Raw genomic sequence first — 16,949 nt, 5'->3', positions numbered from 1 at the left:
TCATATTTTGGAGACGAAGCCACATGTGAAGGATGTTACATTATGAATGCGCGCATTTGCATGTCTTTCTTCATAAAATTAAGCTTTTCGTGAATTTCTTGGCATACACAATTCCAGAGAGCATGTACATGTCTTTACTTTTCAGAAGCCCTCTCTCCTATAGCTTATGGAATGGAAACAGTTGGTTTTGGCCACGGGTGGTGGGATATCTATTGTCTCCGGACTTCTTACCGGTTTTAAAATATAAACACAGGGTCCATCCTTCTTACTGGTTTGATATTTTGTAGATAAAGCCACGTGTGAAGGATTTTACATTATAAATGCGTGCATTTGCATGTCTTTCTTCGTTAAATTAAGCTTTTGGTGAACTTCTTGGCATACACAATTCCACAGAGCATGTACATGTCTTTAGTTTTCAGAAGCCCTTTCTCCTATAGCTTATGGAAACAATTGGTTTTGGCCACGGCTGGTGGGATATCAATTGTCTCCGGACTTCGCCTCTCCACTTCAAACACTTGCATTCTGGTCAATGGTATCCTAGGCAAGCGCACCGGGCTTCACCGGGCCGTGCCCAAGGAGATTCATCATCATCGTTTGGAAGTGTGGCGTGCTAGTCCTATTGTCTCCTCTTTGTGCACCAATTATTATTTATTTATCAACGTTCTAACTAGAAAATGTTGGGCGGCGTCGATCGGTGGCACTAGTCAACAGAGTTCAAAACAATATCATTTATACCCTAGTTGAAAGTGTTCAAAACATTATCTTTGATGCGCTAGTCGACTTTTTATTTTGAGCGACATAGTTCATAACATTATCCATGAACGTACTAGAAATAGTATAATAGGCAGCCCAATGTCAACTCACACCATGGAATTTTTCCTTGAAAAAAAGGAGAATTCACGCCAGGGGAAAATATAAAACGGAGGACCTACCAGCGTTGAGCAAGACGGTGTCGACACGATGAGATCATATCGGCACATCACCTCCCGTCCGTCCGCGTCCCAATCCGATCCCCACCGCTCGATACCCATCCGACGGCCCCCAGTCCCGCCGGTCGCTGTCAGATCCACCGCGCAACAGGAGGGGTCATCAGATCTTGTGCGAACCAGTCCCCCACTGACACATGGGGCCCACTCGGGCGTCGCTGTGGCGTGAAGATTCTCCACTCGCCAAACTCCGCACGACCGCACTGCAACTAGCTAGCACCTTCTCTCCAACTCTCCGGCGTCACCTGCCGCGTGAGGGCCCACAATTCAGTCAGAGCGCGCGAGATTTGCCCACCAGCACCTGCCAACTGGGCCCACCCGGTCTCCCTGCGCCGCTCACCCACCTACCGAGCTCTACCTCCACCCGCAACGAGACGACCAATTCCATCCGCCCTCGTCGCCTCGCCGGTCGACGTCTCCCCCGCCTCCTCCTCCCATTCGCCTCCGAATCCCCGCGTCGCGGCAGCCGGATTTCCCTCCCCGGGGGAAATGGACGCCTCCGATTCCGGCGGAGGCGGCGCGGCGGCGGCGGCTGCGGACGTGGGCGGGCCTCTGTGGGACTGGGACAACCTCCTCAACTTCGCCATCGAGAACGACGACTCCCTGGTCCTCCCGTGGGATACCCCCCTCGCGCCCGAGGCCGATCCCGCCGTGACGGCGCCGTTCCCTACCCCGGCTCCGCTGCATCCAGCGGACGCGGAGCCGGCGCAACACCCCCCTCCGCCGCCACAACCACCTGCTGTGGGTGGCGGAAGCAGGCGCGGCGTGAGGAAGCGGGACCCGCGGCTGGTGTGCCCGAACTACCTGGCGGGGATCGTGCCGTGCGCGTGCCCCGAGCTGGACGAGATGGCGGCCGCCGCGGAGGTCGAGGAGGTCGCCGCCGAGATGCTGGCCGGCCCGCGGAAGAGGTCCAGGGCCGCTGCCCCCAGCCGCGGCACCGGGGCGGCAGCCAGAAGTGGCGCTGGTACTGGAGCGGCTGGCCGTGGGGGAGCGGCAGATATGAGGTGCCAAGTGCCTGGCTGCGAGGCGGACATACGGGAGCTGAAAGGGTACCACAAGCGGCACCGGGTGTGTCTGGGATGCGCGCACGCTTCCGCTGTCATGCTCGACAGCGTCCAGAAGCGGTACTGCCAGCAGTGCGGCAAGTAAGCCACGGTTTCCCCCTTCTCATTGCCATATAAGCTTGTAGATGACCCACAGTAGGATAGACAAGTAATTTCTCGAAGCGTTTGTTTGTGCAACCATTACTGCCGCGCTGAATTGTAGCTATCCGGTACGACCTTAAATGCTAGATTACCGTTACCGATTTCCGTTATTTAACTATTGATCATTTGTTATGGACATGAAAAAACTCTGCATCTGTTCTTCAACATTTAAACAGTCATTATGTTTATTTGACTTGAGCTAATTTAGAGAAGACGTTTGCATCACAACTTTTGTAGAATCATGTGAAAACCACCAGCGACCGTGTTAGAGAATTCTGTTTCTTCTAGTAGACCATACTAATACTAGTTGAGGACATGCTATATTTGATGTACGAGCCCCCTACATTGAAATGGCGAGGTTCAGTTGAAAGCAACATTGCCTAAATCTTTCGGAGTTGCCTGTTATGGATTTTTCATTTGGATCTGGGGTCCAGGCATCCTGGTGGAGGCTATCTAGGTCGGTTGGAAACTTGGAACTCACGTAAAGTTACAGATACAATCCATTTTTAAGTAGAGTTAGTATGGTTCATTTTTTTTTTGCAATCACATGGCATACAAACACATGCCTATACCACCACCCATGCACACCATATGCGAGTGTGTTTTCAAGCACACCCATTGGTTAGCGCCGTCGGAATACATCTGCGATTCCATGAAGTTCCCACCGAGGCACAATCGTGTGAGCAAAAATGTGTGCTCTAGGATTTGAACCCTGGTGGGTGGAGTCGTATACTTACAGCTCCACCAAGAGGTGGCTTCAAGTTAATATGTTAACAATGTTCATTGAATTTTGCAATGACTATGTAGTTATAATTGTAAATACAACTTTATTTATGAGCCTAGTTAATTTTTATAAACAGAGGTGCAATCTGGAAGGGTGCCTCTAATTTTGCATATGGCTTTACCATTACGATGATAGCCATTTATCATAAGTACTGCAAGTACCTATGCATCTATTCATGTTTACGTAACCCTTTTGAGCACTGTTTTAGAGTCTAGTTAATTCTTTGCCTTTGACATGTAACAACGATTACTTGCCCAAACAATCTATTGGTGACTATTCTTCTCTCTCTCTGAACATAGTTCTTTTGCAGGTTCCATGTGTTATTAGATTTTGATGATGACAAACGGAGTTGTAGAAGAAAGCTGGAGCGCCACAACAAAAGAAGACGAAGAAAACCCGATTCAAAAGACACATTGGAGAAAGAAACCGATGAACAATTGGATTTGTCAGCGGATGGCAGTGGTGGTGGTGAACTAAGAGAAGGTAAGATAAGAATAACATTTTCAGCTTTGTCAGGCAAATTTCTGCCTATTTAGCCTGCTCGGCTTAAAATCTTATTGTAGAGAGTCTGGTAGAAGACTTCATGTTTGAAGTAGAAGCTCAGGGTTTACTGCTCTGCCCTTAGATGTGCTATTGTCCAGAATCATGTAATATCTGGGGAACATGGGCTTATTCCTAAAGCCAGTGCTGCTCAGTATTTATTTTGGATACACGTGTTATTGATAGTTTACATGCTTAAATGTTTCAACTGACGTTGGAGTAAATCAGTTACCACTATGGATATAACAATATTCTTAATGTTCCTTAAATGTTTCAAATACTGGTTTGAGCAGCTTCCATTGAAATTTTGTTAGTCAACAAGGCATCAAGTCTGTAACAATTAACAACCAAGATCATGCAGCAACCTTAGCAAATTCGGCAAACCGGTGGAATTGTATTCATACAACTTTTGCCCTGACCATCACTTTCCAGCTCTCGTGAATGTGCTGCTTGTCCAGGAGGACAAAGTGTTACGCCCAGCCTAGGGGGCAGCAGTCAGCATGAAGGAAGTATTAGGCAGCTGGCCTTAATCAGCTTCAACTAAATATGGATATGCATTTTGTTGTTAGAAAAAAATGGATTATTTCTATTAGTTAGGTAAATCTTTAAGATTAGGTTAGATTGTTTAAGGTGAGATGCATCTATAATGGGACTGGAACATGCTATTACCATTAAGCAATGCTTACTTTTTTTTGTACCTATCCTAACTCTTCTCCCTCACCTACAAATATCTCAATATCGTTCAAATTCTTGGTCACCCATTTTTCAGTCTGCAAAGACAGCTTAAGCTTATGTTCTGAATAACATTTCACAGATTTCTAGCATTGAGCCTTACCATTAAGCATAACCCCTAGCAAATCTATAGAGCCTCACTTGATCAAAACACTGGCCTTGTTTTATTTCCTTTTTTTTTCTAACGCCTACTCGAGTATGCAAACCTTCTATTTTGTGGAAATAGTAGGGAAGAGCCCCACCGAAAATACATTAACATTAAAAAGTTTTATTTATAGCAATGGATCCACATGATCCAAAGAAAAAGAACACTCGAAGTGAAATATGACAAGCTATACACCCTCTAGCACGTCTGTTTAGAGCATCTAACATCGTCAGGGAATTTAGGTTTGATACATCTACAATGGGGCTGGAACATGCTATTACCATTAAGCAATGCTTTTTTTTTTGTACCTATCCTAACTCTTCTCCCTCACCTATAGATATCCAATATTGTTCAAATTCTTGGTCACCCATTTTTCAGTCTGCAAAGGCAGCTTATGTTCTGAATAACATTTCACAGATTTCTACCATTGAGCCTTACCATTAAGCATAACCCCTAGCAAATCTATAGAGCCCCACTTGATCAAAACACTGGCCTCGTTTTATTTCCTTTTTTTCTAATGCCTAATCAATTGTGCAACCCTTCTATTTTGTGGAAATAGCAGGGAAGGGCCCCACCAAAAATATATTAACATTAATTTATTTTTTATAGCAATGGATCCACATGATCCAAAGAAAAAAGAACACTCAAAGTGAAATATGACAAGCTAAACACCCTCTAGCACATCCGTTTAGAGCATGGTTTTTGAGTGGCTGTATAGTCGCTGAATAGTCGTTGTATAGTCGCCGAGTTGTTTTCCAAAAATCACGGCGACTCGTGACTATACAGCGACTTTGGTCGACTATACACTGAGTCACGGCCTTGGCGACTCACTTTTCAGTCACGACTCAAAAATCATGGTTTAGAGCATCTAACATCATCTGGGAATTTAGGTTTGATACAATTGAGCCCAAGTAGCAGCAATATCTGTATCTATGCTTGTTACTGGGGATATTTGTTAAATGCATTTGTTTCTGTTCAGCGCTCTTTTAAATATTCCTTCTCATGTACTCAAAGAGTTTGTGCTATCTAATCTGGAACATTTTTGTTTATATCTTTTGTTATACAGAGGATATAGATGGTGCTACCTGCAACATACTCGAGACTATTCTCAGCAACAACGTAATAGACAGAGAAACACCGGTGGGATCTGAAGATATGCTTAGTTCTCCAACCTGTACACAATCCAGCTTGCAAAATGACCAAAGTAAAAGCATAGTGACTTTTGCAGCGTCTGTTGAAGCCTGCATTGGTACAAAACATGAAAATGCCAAACTTAACAATTCTCCAGTGCATGACACCAAGAGTACTTATTCATCCTCAGTAAGTTTTTCCCCATACAAATTCGTTTTATTTATTTCGCTGGGATTGTTCTGAAATATCAATATTATTTTCTTTTAGTTTGGTGGAACCTTCTCCTTTCCTCCCTAATGCTTGTAGTAATATTGTATCATCATTCTAGTGCCCCACAGGACGTATTTCGTTCAAGTTGTACGACTGGAATCCTGCAGAATTTCCTCGGCGTCTACGGAACCAAGTATGTAACTGGGTATAGCGTGTATGGATGGTATTTGCAGGTCAAACAAATTGTTCTAACTCAATGCTACACTTTATATGCAGATATTTGAGTGGTTATCTAGCATGCCTGTTGAGCTGGAGGGCTACATTCGTCCTGGTTGTACAATACTAACTGTATTTATTGCGATGCCACAGCATATGTGGGACAAGGTGTGAATCTGCGAATCTGTTAAATCCAAACCACCAATTTCTTCGATCTAAATGAATACAGCTTTTAGACGCATCCAAATAAAGATACACTATCATGATTTGGTTTAAGATAATTTCGTTCTGTGCAACAGACAAACAGTTACACCAATTGCTAATTATAGTACTACCTCTGGTCCAAAATTGATGCCTCTATGGCTTGTGCAAAGTCAAAGTTTACCTAGCGTGACAACTTAAAATGAAATGATTCAGCTTGCTGTGATTTTTTTTATTACATCATAACCTTTTTGACCTTTACCAACATTTCATTAATGTGTATCTGCATTTTCATTTCAGTTATCAGAAGATGCAGCAAATCTTGTCAGAGACTTGGTAAATGCTCCAAGCAGTCTTCTTTTGGGTAAAGGGGCCTTCTTTGTTCATGTCAATAACACAATATTTCAAGTGTTGAAAGGTGTGTGCCATGTAATTTGCAATTCCATAACACAAGGACACTGACCATATTGATTCTGTATACTTCTTGAACTAAATTGTCCGTACACAACGTATCAGTTTTAGGAATTTATAGTTCTGTATAATTCTTAAGTACTCTCTCCTTGCTGATTGCATACAGTTATAGGAATTTACACTTTAACCATGACTCACGGAGAAAAGACTGCATTAGCCCCTTTTGCTGGACTACTAATTATGTTTTAAAGTTGTGCTACTCTAGACCATGCTAAAAATAGCCTCACTAAACTCTGCCAATGATCACAGACTCACAGCTATAAGTACTGGTTAAAGTTCCAAATATACTCTCAAAAGCTAACACTATTTGCATGTGCTACGACAAGTTGCAGTGTCTTTGAATTTTATATTCCTAAAAGAATTCTCTCATGAATAGATAACCCCTTGTTTTTTCAGTTGTTCGATGCAAGGATCCTGCTCTCATTCCACTGGCATGCATAGTTTTAATGTGTACAAATAATCATGAAGTGTTAACACATTTGAGCTTTTCGTAATTAGCATGTGAACTATTGTCATTTAACCGCATAGAACTACATATTATGGCACCTTTTTGTTTTTAGCCTTTTATTACGGAAGTACCTGATTGTTAACCGAGGATCGTAATGTTTGTACTTAAGATGGAGCCACGTTGATGAGTACCAGATTAGAGGTACAAGCCCCCAGGATCCATTATGTTCATCCAGCGTGGTTTGAAGCAGGAAAACCAATTGAACTCCTTGTTTGTGGAAGTTCTCTTGATCAGCCTAAATTCAGGTATGACATGCCCTTGCACATTGTGGTGTTTGGCTGATTTCTGCTGGCTGTTTCCTATCATGTGGTACCACATCTCTTGTTTGAAAACTTCTATTGAATGTTTATGTTTAAAACATAGCATCTCTTGTCAAGAATTTGTGATGTGTACTCTCCAGTTAGGGGATGAAAACGGACGGAACTGAGTTGCGCCAAATTTGTTTTCATATTTTTTCGCGGAAGCAAAACCAAATACAGAAACTCCGGATACAAAAACAGAAACAGATATTGTCGAAAATAGACGGAGCGATGCAGATATTGGACGGAACCATGGGAACACTTGAATCATTTGAAAAAATCTCAAGCATTCAAGCAATCCAACAAAGTTGTTCTGTAATTCTAGCATGGTCCCTGATTTGCTATTTAATACGGGAAGGTCAAACCATGGAAAACTCCAGGAATGCATAAATCGATTACATTGTCGCCAATTTTGGGAGTATCCGCTTTGGAAGTTAGGCTTGACAAGGTCATGTAATGAGCATGTTGGATTGGGCCATGCACACAAAACCTAAAACAGAAATTCCATATTAGCTGGAAACGGAAATTCCGTTTCCGCGTCTGTTTCCGCTGGAAAACATTGTTTTGTTTCCATTTCCGCTAAAAAATTCCGTTTCTATTTTGCGCAATTCCGTTTCCGTTTTTCCACGAAAAGTTGGAAACTTTCCGCTCCACTTTCATCCCTATCTCCAGTGTCTACTTGATGAAATTCGACCTTAGCTTCTACAAAAATAATTCTCTAAGAGTCATGGAAGTATACAGTTGTGAAGCTTTTCTTCTCGTGGAGAAAACAACCCAACTTTTACAGATCAGGATAGGGTTACGTGATGCAGTTGATGACTTGATGTTGGTTTTAGAAATGTCAATTTTCATTTTTTAGAATGACTCCGAATGTGCAGTGCTAGCCTGGTTTTTCCAGTCAAAGTCATATAAATTATTTAACTGCTCTTCTGTTCATTTTTTTTTTTGAGATGTCTTCTATTCATTGTTGATCACCTAGAGAACGCTGGTGGATGGGCAATTCCTTCTATTATTACACTTTAAGAACCTTAACGGCCGATAGATGGATTTTGTTTCCTTCTTATAAACTTAAATCTGTGCACTAGTAGTTTATATTTGGCAGTCAACAGGATGAGCACATTAGACGGTTCTTGTAGATAAGCTATTTCTAGATGACAATTTTTTGTACTTTTGCTATGGGTTTGTAATGCTCCATGGGTGGTTGATCCCCATTTAATTTAATTTATGTTCTCGTGCAGATCACTTCTGTCGTTTGATGGAGAGTACTTGAAGCATGATTGTTGCCGTTTAACATCTCGTGAGACCTTAGCTTGCGTGAAAAGTGGTGATCCTACACTTGATCCTCAACACGAATTTTTCCAGATAAACATCACTCAAACAAAGCCAGATAACCATGGACCTGGTTTTGTGGAAGTAAGTAAACATTGCCTTTAATGAAACTGATCAAATTTCTTCTAGAGTCTGGTACATAGTAATCTACATCATTTTTTTTTCTAGTGACACCCATCTAGTAATCTAGGATACGCATATGTCGGGCATTAGATTGTTTTGATGCCCTGGCAGTCCTACATAGACAGTGATTAATGTGCATGAACTTATGTTGTACTTTTGCATTCTTCCCATGATCTGCCTGAAGGATTGTACCAAATTAGCAGAGAACTTGCCTAGGAGGCTTAAGGTGTGCGTTTTTGTATGGGTTCGTAAGTAGCACATCAATACTTAAGAGACATGCCGCTCTACAGCATACAGCTTCAGCTCATATTCAACTTTTGTTCGTGCACTTCAGAAGTGAAAAACAACATCATTGATGCTGAACATATTAGAATATATGCACTTGCAATATTCTCTGCAAAAGTAGGATCGTAGGTGCCCACTTTGCAAAAACACAAGCATAACATACTTGTTTGACAATATATGTTTATTACATAGTACTAGGCGATGGAAAACTGTATCAAAATAAGTGCATAACGGGGATTCATGGTTCATGCTTATGCACACTTGTGTGATAAAGATACACAGTACATACAATTACACATAAGGCATTGGTATATTTTGGAAGAATTTCGGCAAAGACGATGCAGTCTTGTTTGGCATACCGAAACTGCATAGTGAGCTACTATTATTATGGTCGTTAACAAATATGGGTGTGTAGAAACCACATCGTAAAATTACACCTTGAATTAATATAATTAAAAGGAGACAAAATTTCATTTCATTCTTTTTATGGTCTTTGCAGTTTTTAAGCGGTTCCAATTGCACAGTCTTTATTACAACTGTTAACAATCATCTAACTGGATGAAACTTCAGATTACAGTGTCATTCTCCCACACTTGATGTAGTTGTATATTTTGCTTGTTGATCCAGTTCTGTGGTTTTTTCCTTCTACAGGTGGAAAACGTGTTTGGGCTATCAAATTTTGTCCCTATCCTTTTCGGTAGTAAACAGTTATGTTTTGAACTAGAGAGGATACAAGATGCTCTTTGTGGTTTTTCTCACAAGCACAAGGTTGCTACTTCTGACCCTGAACATCGGGAACTTCAACAAACTGCAATGTCGGGATTTCTGATAGAGATTGGGTGGCTAATAAGGAAGCCTTCTCCAGACGAATTTAAAAATTTGCTGAGTAAAACAAATATCAAGAGATGGATATGTGTGTTGAAGTTCTTGATACAGAACAATTTTATCAATGTTCTGGAAATAGTTGTACAGTCATCAGAGAACATCATAGGCTCGGAGATTCTTTCGAACCTGGAAAGGGGAAAGTTGGAACGTCACGTCACAACATTTCTTGGATATTTAAGACATGCCCGAAACATTCTCAATCACAGAGCTCAACAGAACAAGGAAACACAGCTTGAAACAGCGTTGCGTGGTGACATTACTTCAAACCAGCCAAACTGGGGCACCTCTGTGCCACTTGGTAAAGAAGTAAGTTCTGTCGTGTTGCAAGTTAATACTAGTGAGTATTATAATAGTCATGATATGCTTCATCGTGGGTGCACCTTTTCATATCAGCATCTCTGAATTAGTCATGATATTGCTGGAAATTTCACAGTACTCGCAATATGGTACGGGCATACACAATCCTTGTAGTGAGCCTGGTTCACACCTTGCTTGATATAGGTTCATAAGAGCATGGTTTTTAAGGCGCCCGCCTTAGGACAGTTAGGCGACAAGGCGCCCTTGGCAGTGCCTTGGAAATTTGCCCGGTTTAGGCGCTTAGACGCCCGATTAGGCGTCAGAGAGGGGGTGGAAAGCCTTGCCGCCTTAAAAAATATGGTTAAGAGAAACATAATCATGACTGATCAATATGCTCTAAGTGCCACGTGCTGGTTCAGACACTTCAGAGTTGATCTCCTGACGCGATCTTTTTTACTTTGAAGCTGAATGTTATTTTTCTTTGAGGGAAGAAGATGAATTTTCTTAACCTCTGAAACTTTGCTAATGCCAGAATTTCCGTATGTATGTGCTTTACATTAGGTTAGTTGATTTTGCATTTTGATAAGCATAGTGAGTCGGAAACATTATCATGACATGAGTTCTAATGATAGTTAAAAATACCTATTTTGTCTGTAAATGTAACCATCGGCTCATTACCATTGTGTGCTACAAACATGCAAATCATGGTCACTTGCTCAGTAGTCAGTACTACAGAAATCAGTGGAAATTGTAATACTGACCACAGTTCTTAAACAAATTTCTAGGTATAAAGGTGTCCTATTTTCAAAAAAATAACTCATGTCTGTCTATGTCGGTTGTTGAACAAGATGTCATGTAGAATAGCTTAAATCTAGACTATGGTTGAAGAGCTCATGCATTTTACCAATTATGTATCATGTATCAACGTGAGCTAGCAGCAGTCATTCAATTTGGCAACACAACATGACATCTCCTAGGGTCCACTCAACAAACCAATTCTGTCGAGTGGACCCTAGGGTTGTCATGGTCGAGTAACTTCTGCTTTATGAAAGCGGCGGCACATTATTATTGCATTTATGATCATGTGTTCAGTCATTCTACATGTGAACTAAACTATTATATATGTTCTGTAATCTCTTGCAGAATGTTGGTGCCAGCAGTGAGTTTAGTTTGCACTCTCCGACAAATGTTGAGTGTGAAGAGGAAGAAAGTGTGCCACTTGTGACTAATAAGGCTGTGTCACCTAGGCAATGCTGCCGCCCTGAGATGAATATTCGATGGCTCAATCCTGCTTCGGTTGCTTCTATGCCAGGTGGTGCCATGAGAATGCGACTTGTCACGACTATGGTAGTCGCTGCTGTATTGTGCTTCACGGCCTGTGTTGCAGTCTTCCACCCAGATAGAGTAGGGGTTCTTGCAGCTCCAGTAAAGAGGTACTTGTTTAGCGACTGCCCACCATAGTTGATGTTAGGTTAGACTAATTTTTCTTGCTCTTGCTTTCGCCTGTACCATATGAACACCATTCCATCGAGGCATAGCTTGTTTGTATCTGTGATCAAATGCCTTTTCCACCATTGGGAATGCAGACCTGCATCTTTTTGTTAGGAACTCTGACATAGATGCCTGGAGTTCTCAACCACCAGGTGTATGAAAAGGTTTGAAGGGCTGAGTGAATAAAAAGATCGGGTTTCACATTTTCTATTATCATGTACAGTTGTTGGATAAGTGGGAAGCTTAACTGATCTATATCTAACCTGAACATTTTTCCAAATCCCGGGCCAGGAGAGTCATCTGGTGGGGACCATGATTATGCATCTGAAAATAATTAGCATCTTACATTATACATCATGGTGCACGGATTCTGTTTCTAGCATCACTTCAGGTTGATGGTTGCAGAGACGCAATGCTCTCTTATGCACATGCACATAAACGTTACAGAAAGAGGAGATGCCAGGACAGAGGAAATGGTGGATACATCTACCGATCCATGATTGCAGCTTTCGCCGGGAACATGGACTGTTTTTCTACATGAACCCGCCTTGGAAATCTCGTTAAAGAATTTTTTTTTTAAAAAAGCTCGTTAAAGCAAAAGGATAAATGTATTGGAACTTGGGAAGTGTGTTTTACGTGTTCCTTACTCCACGTCTCCACTCATGCACCCACATGGTTAATATCATCGATGAAGGATAGTAGCAGCTGTGAAATCAAATACTCAGCAAGTTCTTAAGCTGTCACTGTATCACACAGGCACAATCTGGAACTACGAAGTGGAGACCAAACAACAGCAGCGGAAAACGACAGTCCAGGCGTCGAGAACTTGCAACACACGAATACACGATCACAAGAAAATAATGCAGTTGGTGTTCTGTTGGTACTGGCATATGATGACAAGGCAACAACCATCGATTCTATAGATTGATTTGGTAAGCATACTCCAAATATCCAACCCCGATAATAGCTGTACCAAATTCAGTAATAAACTACCCAAAATAATAGATTCATAGGGCAGTTCTTTCATCAAGATCGTTGCAAAGTGCCAATACAAAGTTGATCCATTGAGCCAATCCATAATATGTACAACCACATCAGGATACATGTGAGTTAATCTCAATAAGTCCCATTAAGGTCATGGACATCTGGTGTTGATCTGTAACCTCCTGCTCAGTTACAAGCTTCATTCTATGCATTGTGTTGTAAGGGCAGCAAAGAGCAAAGCTGCAACACCCCTCCTTCCAAGAGCCGGCAAAATCAAGTATGCCATTTGATCAAATGGACAATAACATTTACAGTTTACAGTGTGGATGTTACATCTACATGCATGGGGGCCGGAGATGAAGAGAAGCGGAAAAAGCGCCATGGCCACCTTGTTTCTTGCTCACTACTACCTAGAATGCTTAGGGTGTAATCTTCTATTGATTTGTTTCGTTTGGCACGGTTGGGGGGCTTTTCCTAAATGCATGCTTTCTGCAGCGCTGGAAAATGCTATCATATAGCAAATCAAACTGCACCCCAGCTCTTTCCCGATTTACAATGAAAAGGATGTGATCACCTTCAATGATCTTGTAGTACCTGCAAATCAATGGAGCAATTAGTTTTACGTGAACAAAGCACAAAGTTTGTGATATCTTTCCAGTGCCACCCAGTTTACTGTCCATTTGAATTCAGTATGGAATTTGTCCAGTATTGTTGATCAACAAAGCCATGCACAAGTGTATTTTTATGACTTAAGAGAACTGAAATCTATCCAGTGCCATCAAGGAATTTAAAACAAGTTTCAGAAATGCGGTGCTAACCATATCCCAGGCTGCAAAGGATGGCAGTCAGAATCATCTACTACAAAACGGTTAGGGTGCTCTACTGGAATGCGAGGGTGCGTCATGGAAATCGTGTTCAAAGCCCCATCATTATCTTCCCAATCTTCATCCCTGAGTATCATCAGAAAATAGATTAAGAATTGCAGAAAAAATGAATTGCAAGTATTTTAGCAAGACAAAAAAAGGGACCATAAGCAGCATAGTGAATAAATTTGGCTTGGAACAGATGTTTTCACCTGTATCCTTTGTAAGGAAGAGGTGCGGTTTGAGGGTGCCGCCACATACACATCTGGAGAACTCTGAGAAAAAGCATTGGGTGAACTCCAAGGACGCTTGAGGGCACTGTAATTCCAAATAGCTTTCGCGTTCTCTTTGTAGCATAACTGAAGTAGAATGTATTGGGAAATGTCTTCAAGGTAGAGTTAAGTCTTAGCGATCCTTGGATTGTGAGGTCAGGGAGAATCCAATCTCCTGAGGAAAATGGCCCGGTATTCCCCAGCAGCAGATCAACTAAACCAGAGAGCCCAACTTTCCTCCATGACATTCCGAAGTGATCAAAGCCAAAATTGTAGTAATTCTTCAGCCAAGGAATGTCTAGCCAGTCATAGACAATGACACCAAGCCGGCATAGCTGAAGAAGACAAATCGATCTCATGGATCTCCCATCTTCAGCCCTGAAATGTACAGGAAGCGAAACATGATGAGAATTGTATGGAGACAAAACAAATCACAATGTGTTTCGAAAAGTAACCATACGGAATCACATTAATCGTCAGATTTCAAGGCAACACTTACAGCATGCCATCGAAGTAAGTTCGCGTGGTTCCATTAAGTGCGCCTGACAAGGAAGTAAGGCTCAAAACCCAGTCTTCAGAAGTATCATGCCCAGGAAAAGCCTGATATTAGTATAAACCAATGTGTGTTAGAATTATAGCACCCATATCAATACAATACATATAACTTCGATATCTACATAATATGACCAGGAAACTTTCTAGTTAGATGGCCAAAATTTGGTATTAGACCTTTGCCCTAACAACAATGTGTTTAATTGAAAAATGTGTTAAATCAAGCCTCATAATCTCATGCATGGCCTTAATTCTATTTGAATGCGTTTCAAAAAAAAAAATTCTATTTGAATGTTCAATACTGCTAAATCTAATGTACCACTGATTATCAAGTAAAATCATGCAGTATAATATTTCGTATTTTTTTGGTGGCATGAATATTTCTAATGCACGACGATGCATAGTGCTTGGAACAGAGGCTGCTCAAGCCACTAGCATAAAACGCAACTAAGCAAGGCCACCTCTCCACATGCATAAAGCCGAGAGGACATGAAATCAAACAGATATGCTCATTTTGGTAGCCGCAAAAGTGCACCGCAAACAAGATAATTTGGACCAATCCTAGAAAAGCGCTTTAGAAGACGCCTGAATTAACCGACTTCATGCTATTGCGGTGATGCTATTTTGGATGGTTTGGAAGTGTACTCCGAGTCACAAGAAACGGCCCCTCAGAAGGCACAAGATAAGCATGAGCATTCGACCTGCTCCAAGACAAAGAGCTATTGCAGACGAGTAAAAACTGAAATCCCTCGCTGCACGTACCTTATCGGCGAGCATCTGATGCAGCACCCTCACGACCTGCGCGCCGGCCGAGTGCCCCACGAAGTGCACCGGGTTATGCTCGTCCCACACGGGGTAATGCCCTGCGAACGATCAGAAACCGCAGATGATTTAGAACTCTAAATCGACATGATGCAAGGCCGTAGTGATGCTGTTGTGTTCATTGGGAAATCTTCACCTGTATCGTAGGTCCTCCCGAAGCGCGCGTGGCCGTAGACCTGGCTGTGCTCCGGGCCGTAGTCCACCTGCCCTCCCTTGAGGTAGTAGAAGAGCTCGCGCGCCCTGCAGCCATCAGATTCCCCAACAATCAGGCTTCCACTCAACTATAGAAAATCTTGTTGAAAAGTGCCATCAGATTCCCCAACAATAAGGTTTCCATCCAGAAAATCTTGTTGAAAAGTAAGGACTAATGGGCGGATGCTATCGGCGAATTCAGGGGGACAAGTCAAGGTTAATAAATGCGCAACCACCGAATGATCAAATTAGTTTGCCAAATTGGCATTGTTCCAACCCACCACCCACCTGTCGTGGATGCTGGTGAGCGAGCCCAAATCCGGGACGAGCACGCGGTCGTCCTTCTTCTCGGCGCCGGCGAAGTAGGAGAGCCCCCCGAGCCTCTGCGCGCGGACCAAACAATGAACAAAAGTCAGGCAGGCAGTCGCCAATTGGACCGCGTGGGCAGACGCCTCGCCGGCATTTCACCGAACACCCGCCCACCCCCGCGAGGAGGAGGAGGAGACGTACGCACGTACCCCTTTGCCGAAGCCGAATATGCCGTGGACGAGTACGATGGGCGGCGGCGAGCCGTCGAGCACGACGGGCGCGCCGTCCTCCCCCGCGGCGGCGGTGGCGACGTCGACGAGCCCCGCCTCGACGGCGGGGCGGCGCAGGAGCGGGAAGCCCGAGGCGGCGGCGGCCTGCGAGATGTCGGCGGCGACGGCGGAGCTGAAGACGTAGAAGCCGAAGAGCAGGTGCACGGTGGCGCTGACCCCGAGCTCCACCAGGCCGAGGATGAACCTCGCCATCCCCCGCCGCCGCTCTCCGCGGGCCCAGTCACCTCGCGGGGGCGGGGCGGCGGCCTATCCGCGCGCGCGCGCGCTCGGTGGTGGTGGTGGCGGCCGCGGTTTGCCCCCCTTCTCCCCTGCTCCTCCGCTTGTCTCCCCGCAGGAGGAGGAAGAGGAACAGGAGGAGGAGGAGAGGTGGCGACTGCGGCTCCGAGGGACCGGGCGGCGCTCCGTTTTATGCGCCTGCCTGCCTTGGTTCCGTCGCTGGCTGGCGGTCCGCTTGCTGTGGCTCGCCGAGGCGGAGGCGGAGGGGGACGTCGCGGTCCGTTGTGCGTGCGTGGTGCGATCTTCTCTTCTTCTCCGGCTAACTTTGGGGGACGAGTCATACGATTTTCCTATTTATAAACGCGTGCGGTCGCTGATGATGTGTATATTCTGGCGCCCGGGGCGTGGGTTCGGCGGGCGCGGGTCGGAGCTGGGCGCTGGGGCGTCGAGGTGTTGGTTGGTGGTTGGTGGCGGCGTGGACGCGGCGGGCAGGGTGCCGCGGCGTGGAGCGGATTGGGCGGCCAGTAGCCAATGGTAGGGTTGGGTAACCAGTTGGCTGGCAGAGGCGGGTCCCGGGCTCCCGGCCCGAGCGTCCTCTTTACTGCTGGGTC

General features: G+C 43.9%; 2 protein-coding genes across 2 annotated transcripts; one reads left to right on the top strand and one right to left on the bottom strand.

The window, feature by feature from the left end:
- Positions 1-1,475: 1,475 nt before the first annotated feature.
- Positions 1,476-12,046, top strand: LOC124706540 (squamosa promoter-binding-like protein 9). Its single transcript, XM_047238203.1, has 10 exons — positions 1,476-2,131; positions 3,286-3,458; positions 5,459-5,712; positions 5,852-5,926; positions 6,010-6,117; positions 6,451-6,568; positions 7,239-7,374; positions 8,667-8,841; positions 9,817-10,356; positions 11,491-12,046. Exons 1-10 carry the CDS (start codon positions 1,476-1,478, stop codon positions 11,806-11,808), a joined length of 2,553 nt encoding a protein of 850 aa, XP_047094159.1. The 3' UTR covers positions 11,809-12,046.
- A 769-nt stretch (positions 12,047-12,815) lies between these two features.
- Positions 12,816-16,335, bottom strand: LOC124706539 (lipase-like). The gene is made up of 8 exons (XM_047238202.1): positions 16,042-16,335; positions 15,812-15,906; positions 15,468-15,571; positions 15,272-15,372; positions 14,457-14,557; positions 13,898-14,335; positions 13,641-13,772; positions 12,816-13,416 (listed from the first exon to the last, which is right to left on the bottom strand). The coding sequence occupies exons 1-8, from the start codon at positions 16,312-16,314 to the stop codon at positions 13,257-13,259; spliced, it is 1,404 nt and encodes a 467-aa protein (XP_047094158.1). The 5' UTR covers positions 16,315-16,335; the 3' UTR covers positions 12,816-13,256.
- Positions 16,336-16,949: the final 614 nt, after the last annotated feature.

This window comes from Lolium rigidum, chromosome 4 (assembly GCF_022539505.1).
Source record: "Lolium rigidum isolate FL_2022 chromosome 4, APGP_CSIRO_Lrig_0.1, whole genome shotgun sequence".
In the NCBI taxonomy this organism is placed as follows: Eukaryota; Viridiplantae; Streptophyta; class Magnoliopsida; order Poales; family Poaceae; genus Lolium; species Lolium rigidum.
The sequence above is the reverse complement of the archived record's forward strand: the minus strand, read 5'-3'. Positions and strand labels throughout refer to the sequence as shown.